Here is a 5,947-nt window from a genome sequence, read left to right as displayed (position 1 = left end):
TCTAGAAAGGATCTGTCTTGTGTAAAACACCAGAGATTGTTGTTTACGTTCTGCAGGCAGCTTTGCAGTCGTTGTATTATTTATTATTATTATAATTGCCGTTCTATGTGGCATGTTTACCTGATCATTTCAGTGTAATTTGCTGCAGATTCAGGTTACCATGAAGTAATAAATCAAATCCTTTTGTAAGGTTATTTTTTATTATCTTAAAGTTGCAACAAGGAGTTTTTATTTTAATGTTGATTTTTGGCGCCCCCTGTGGACAAAAGCGATAATGTCATCCAAGCACCTGGTTCTGTGTTGGACCGGCGGTGCCACGTGGTGAGCTCAGCTCATGGCCGGTGGAGGAAGCCAGATCTTTAGGGGAATCATTGTTAAATTTATGCTGTTTCATAACAAGTCAAGAGTACGTGAAAAATCGACCGACAAAAGTAACTTCTCTTTTCTGTGAGGAGCTTCCCGTCCACCTCGGAATCCCAAACCCCTCCGAGTTTGTTTTCTTCCGGAGTCGCTCGGATGTCACGAGAATGCGTCGTGATTTTTTTTTTTCTCCACATGACGGATCCTTTCTCGCCATAACCCAGCGCATTCTTTCCTTTCACAATAAAAGCCCTAGACGTATACACTATGTATATGTCTACCAGAGGGAACTCCGATTCATTCAGTGCATTTTGCTCTAAGGAAACTCAATAGAATATCTTAGAGTTTACCTCAGACAGACTGCCAGACGCAGCTCTGGAGCAATACGATCACACAGTTGTTCCTCTGCCTGCGCAAAACTATTAGAACCTTCTTTATTGAAAAAGTGCTGCAACCGTCAGAAAATTCGCATTGATAAGATTAGTTTTGATGAAAAATATTCGCAGTCAAGAATTTCGCATTTTAATGCTGGTTTATTTGAAGATGCTGCTGTATGTTGCCACACAAGCTGTATGTATTGCGTTGGTTGGACAGTAAACTGGATTTTTGTTGGCCGTTATGATTGATCTGAATTTGCGTGGACAATAGTGATGACCTTCTTGTAAAACCTGTAATAACTCTTTGGCCTTCATGGGGTGGAGCCTAAACAAGCCTGGGAAGCAACACTGATGTACTATCAACTTTTAGGTTGCTATGACAAACTTTGCAGCAAACGGTTGCCTATTTACGCAACCAGCAGAAGGGGAGCAACATTACCATTACCTTTGAGTCGATCAATGTTCCCTCTGGTTTTAGCTCTGTGTTTGGTCTGCACCACCTCCTGATATCTGCAACGTCTGCCTCTTCAGCTGCTACATGCTCAGGTTAAGGATTCTGGTGGTCAAACTTGGACCTTCTACTTGTAGTGAATGAGGACCTTATTTCTTTACATGTGTGTTTTCAAAAATAAATATGTTAACACCTGTATATGATTGAAGTATCACAATTTATTACAAAAACTAGAACTTTTTTTCATCTGTCCGTGTTGCCATGCTTTAAGCATATAACAATACAGTATAAAATCTCAAATTCATATAGTAAAAGCAAAGATCATAGATGCTGACGCAGCATTTACAGAAGTTAAGACATGCTGTTACTGTACAGAGAACATTCCCATTGAAGTACAAACATCTGCAAAATGCGTCATTATCATCAATGAATTGCATTTTTCAATAAACAATCTGATCCAACCCCATTCAGAGTGTTACGAGAAACACCTCTTTTTCAAAATAGTTTTACAAGAAAATAAACACTAACACTCTGCAAATCATAATGAATGTGCTGAGATTTCTTTTCTTTTTTTTTTCAACAGCCCAAGGCACTCAGGCTCGAATGTTGGCAATAAATATGTCATTCTTTACACAAAATCACGTCAAGCAGGTGGTGGTAGAGAAAGAATAGTGAGAGAGAAGCAAAGTTGTCTATTTCATGACCTCCTGAAGAGCCCCTCCCCTTTTTTTAAAGAAGTCCACCTTGTCCTTTTTCACAGTGAAAAACCCCTGGCAGTCGAGACAGAAAAGACGTTTGAAGAAGTCAGTTGTTTTGCTGAATTGCGTGACATCTGTTGGCTAAACACTACATAACCTCCTACTGTACTTTTGACGCCGGCCCGACGTTTCCATCCCCGAGAGCGTCCTCCGGCTCTCCGGAGCGTCAGCGGCCGCTTCTTCCAAACCACAAGTAGGCCTGATGGTGCGTTCAAGCGCCACGGGATGCCAAGATGTCCCGTTTGCAGTGACCCGTCCCACATGAGTATTTGGTACAAATCTATCAAGTGTCCACAAATGATGTTTTCAAATATCTATTAAAAATCCAGATGCTATTCATTGAAATAATCCTGACTTTTCAAATTACTTTACCAAGGCTGTGACAACAGAGTGGCTTTGACAAATGCACTGATCTCCTCTTCCCTGCAGTTCAGTTGAGCTGGCGACAGGCTTCGAATGTCCACTTCGAGGCGCCTCCGTAAATGTCGAGGCTCGTCTCCATCCACGCAAAAACGTTGCCCACTTGCGCTTTGCTGCTGCACGTCGCCAGATTGTATATCTCTCCGACAGATAGTTTCCGATCCCAGATGTGAAAATTCGCCAGGTCTCCGACAAACGCTTGTGTTGCGTCAAATCCTCCTCCGAGTGTGTCCTGTGGGAAAGACCAATGGATTCAATCAAGGAAGACATGATTCCCCCCCCCCCCTCTGGCTGCTTTATGGAAAGACCCAAATTGTCTTGACCGACCAAATTGAATGAGGCATCTTCAATCCACTGGGATTCTTGATGAGCTCCAGTTAAAGATCTAATCGCCTTTACAGCAAGGACGGATTTGAAAATTTATATTTTTTTTATGTCACAATGAAATGGAAAAATCACTTTTCCACAATCTTTCACCTCATGACACACACTAAATAATCCCTACATGCCTTATGTCACACAAAGATGCTCTCCACATGTAGTGTGTGTGTGTGTGTGTGTGTGTGTGTGTGTGTGTGTGTGTGTGTGTGTGTGTGTGTGTGTGTGGCTCTGAACACGTGTCGCCTTCACGGAAAGCGTCTGAAAACAGATGTGCGTTGCGTTTTACCTGCTCTTGACCGAGGATCAGCAGGCCCTGTGGTTTGATGGGATGATATGGAGCCAGATTCTCTCCACTCCCTCGCTTGACGCCATCTTGGAAAGCTTCCCAGACACCATCACGAGTGGTCCAGGTCACGCAGATGTGATGCCACTTTCCGTCATTGATGAGAAAAGGCAGCTTAGCGACCTAGAAGGAGACGGAGACGACGTGAACGTTAGCTGCATTCAACCAAAAACACAGTCGCACTTTAAGACCAGTACGTGGAAACATTTCCTCTGCCTGTCAGACATGCCTTGTCATTTATTAGTATCTCCATCGGGTTGTTTCCCCACTCTATGAGGACCAGCTCGTTGGCTTGACCCGGGACTGCGTAGGAGAAAGGCGTGCCCACTCCCGGGGACGCGTTGGACTTGAGCCACATGCAGACGGTGAGGGCGTACATCTCTGGCAGACTCTTCTTCACTTTTGCGTACATGTAGTTGGTCCTCAGTGGGAACGTGAGCTGGAATTTATCCAGAGGCCTGTTGTCTCTCTGACCTGCGGAGAAGAAACGGACCATGGTTGACTTCAGACGCTTTGGAGAAGGAAGTATTAGTGTTGGTTGATTGTTCTTCATTTTTTTCCAAAACTAAGATATATCAGTCCTAGTGCACACACGCTGGGGATTTGCATACTGTAGGAATTACATGTTACACAACACATCCACAATCTCCAGATTTGCTTTAATCTCGCATGATAAATCTCCCGCCACAGGAGTGCTGACGTTGTTAAGCGTCATCTCGGTTTCTCCTGCCGCAACACCTCAGTATTTTACTGCCACACTTCTTTTTTTTTTTTTTCTTTTTTGTTGCGGTATCGAGAGCGCGCCGTGGTTTAACTTCTGAAGTAGCGAATGGAGGGTTGGGTCGCTCACTGCGTGTGTGAAATGGTTTAATCTGCATGAATTAGAACAGGAAACTGCAGGATGTACCGGCATGCTCCAGCTTTGTGCGGATGAGTAAAACATTAAATCGAGTGCTGAGGTCATAAAAAAGCTTATAATATCAAACTGGATGTGCAGAGAAGAGGTTGGGTTTTTTTTTTTTAGCATTTTTCGGCCTCACGTATAATCTCTTGCCATCTGATCTGATATCTCCCCTTGACTAGTAATCATTCCACTCATCTCTGCATTCCCACACCAAACACTCCCACATCTCATCTACTTTTTGTGTGCGCGAGCCTGTGCTCTCTATACCTTTCTCCAGGTCGGTGATCCTCTGGTGTAGAGACGTGAGCGTGGACTCCACTCTGCCGCGCTGCTCCGTCTCGTTCCGGAGTCCGGGCTTCCCCTCCTCGATGCTGTTCACCCGGGACAACACCTGCTTCTCCAGGTCGTCGATTTTACTTTGCAGCAGGTCTTTGAGGCTGTTCGCCTGCACCGAGTTGTTACTTCTGCTGAATTGCTGTTAGGGGGGGAAATGAGCATTTAGCTTAATGTACAGAACGATTGTGAGTGAATACAAATTAACTTTTTTTTTTTATTCTATTGCAGTTTATCTGGACAAGCAACTTATTTATGTCTGGCAATCTCTTGTGTGCTCACAAGATGGCCAAATGACACGAATTCTTCGTATTATTATTATTATTATTATTATTATTATTGTTATTATTGTTGGTTTTGTGTTATTATAATATGTTAGTCAATAAAAGGGGGTTCGGTCGTAATTCGGAGCTTTGCGCAGAGTCCCCCCAAAGTGATGAAACAGTCCTCGGAAGCAGCAGCCTACCTCCAGGTTTTCTAACCTCTGCTTCAGCGACTGTAAAGTCTGTGACAGTTGCGCCAAAGTGTCCGCGGGGCCCCTCGATACATCCCCCATCGTGTTTTTGGCCCCAGTTTCTTTCCTCCTGCCCCCGGGCCGCGCGTCCCCGGGCTCGGCGCCGCTCTGGCTCTCGCATCGAGCCAACTTTGAGGTCAGTTCCCTGATGGTCTCTTTTTGGTTCATGATCGTCTCCTTCTGCTGCAAAACCGTCTCCCGCAGCTGCATGACGGTGGTCTTCAAGTCCTCTCCTGGCACGCTGTTCTGCAAAGTGGCTGCGCAAATGTCCATATCCTTGGGCACGGACGTGCATATGAACTGCGTCTGTCCGCCAAACTCTTGAGACGAACTCTCCAGAAACAGGCAGGAAAATAGAAAAAGTCTCCAACTGATCCCGCGCTTAGTGGCCCGCATGTCTGCGTCTGTGCCGGGTCGGGATTCTGTTTTGGGTTGATGAGCCGCAGTGACTTGACGCGCTCGTGTCCCGTTGTTGTTGTACTCGCTCTGTGGAAGCGCAGCCGTTTTTATACAGCGAGCCCGGTTCTGCGCAGAGCGGGTTCACTGCATCACGACCAGAGAGGGGGGGGGGGGGGGGGGGGGGGGGGCGCTGTCCCCGTTTAATCGGCTCCAGGAGCGGCGTCACATTCCAGAGATGAAACCCATTTTGCTTTCAGGCTCCCACGTGTTAAATCTTTCATCACTTCGACTATTTGTCATTTCTCGCTGTGTATTATTCATCTGGAAAACTCACATTTGTAGGCAGCGGGCTGCTCACGTGGCGGGGTGCCAACAGAGCTGTGTTTGTTGTGTTTTTTGCGCACACGGAAAACTCTATATACACACGCACACACACACACACACACACACACACACACACACACACACACACACACACACACACACACTGTGGATGGAGATCAAAAGTTACTGCAATTTGTTGTCGGCGGAGTCCCCGCAGATCCAGCACCAAGGAGAGCTCCAACCACATCACATCATCCCAGAGCGCAGAGGAGCGTCTGGAGATGCTTAGTTTTCTGTTGCTGCTGCCTTTTTTTTTCTCCCCGTTCGGCTCAACTGAGGCTGATGTGCAGATTCACTTGGTGTGAACACGAAGACTGCAGATC

The 5,947-nt window shown here is 45.8% G+C and overlaps 1 protein-coding gene across 1 annotated transcript; it reads right to left on the bottom strand.

Annotated features, from left to right (window-relative positions):
- Positions 1 to 804: 804 nt before the first annotated feature.
- nptx1l (neuronal pentraxin 1 like) lies at positions 805 to 5,324 on the bottom strand. The gene is made up of 5 exons (XM_068728050.1): positions 4,794 to 5,324; positions 4,262 to 4,469; positions 3,320 to 3,564; positions 3,034 to 3,213; positions 805 to 2,598 (listed from the first exon to the last, which is right to left on the bottom strand). The coding sequence occupies exons 1-5, from the start codon at positions 5,235 to 5,237 to the stop codon at positions 2,377 to 2,379; spliced, it is 1,299 nt and encodes a 432-aa protein (XP_068584151.1). The 5' UTR covers positions 5,238 to 5,324; the 3' UTR covers positions 805 to 2,376.
- Between the last annotated feature and the right edge of the window lie 623 nt (positions 5,325 to 5,947).

The sequence above is a fragment of the Cebidichthys violaceus genome, unplaced genomic scaffold (genome assembly GCF_023349555.1).
Source record: "Cebidichthys violaceus isolate CVI_PGR_0920_01 unplaced genomic scaffold, fCebVio1.0.p SCAF_40, whole genome shotgun sequence".
NCBI lineage: Eukaryota > Metazoa > Chordata > Actinopteri > Perciformes > Stichaeidae > Cebidichthys > Cebidichthys violaceus.
This window is presented reverse-complemented; position numbering and strand designations above follow the sequence as displayed.

Excerpts from the sequence above, each read along its gene's own strand:
- nptx1l (XM_068728050.1), bottom strand. The coding sequence starts at position 5,237 with ATGCGGGCCACTAAGCGCGGGATCAGTTGGAGACTTTTTCTATTTTCC. Across the intron at positions 4,470-4,793 it reads AGAGGTTAGAAAACCTGGAG|CAATTCAGCAGAAGTAACAA; the intron begins GTAGGCTGCTGC and ends CCCCCCTAACAG. Across the intron at positions 3,214-3,319 it reads AGATACTAATAAATGACAAG|GTCGCTAAGCTGCCTTTTCT; the intron begins GCATGTCTGACA and ends GTCTCCTTCTAG.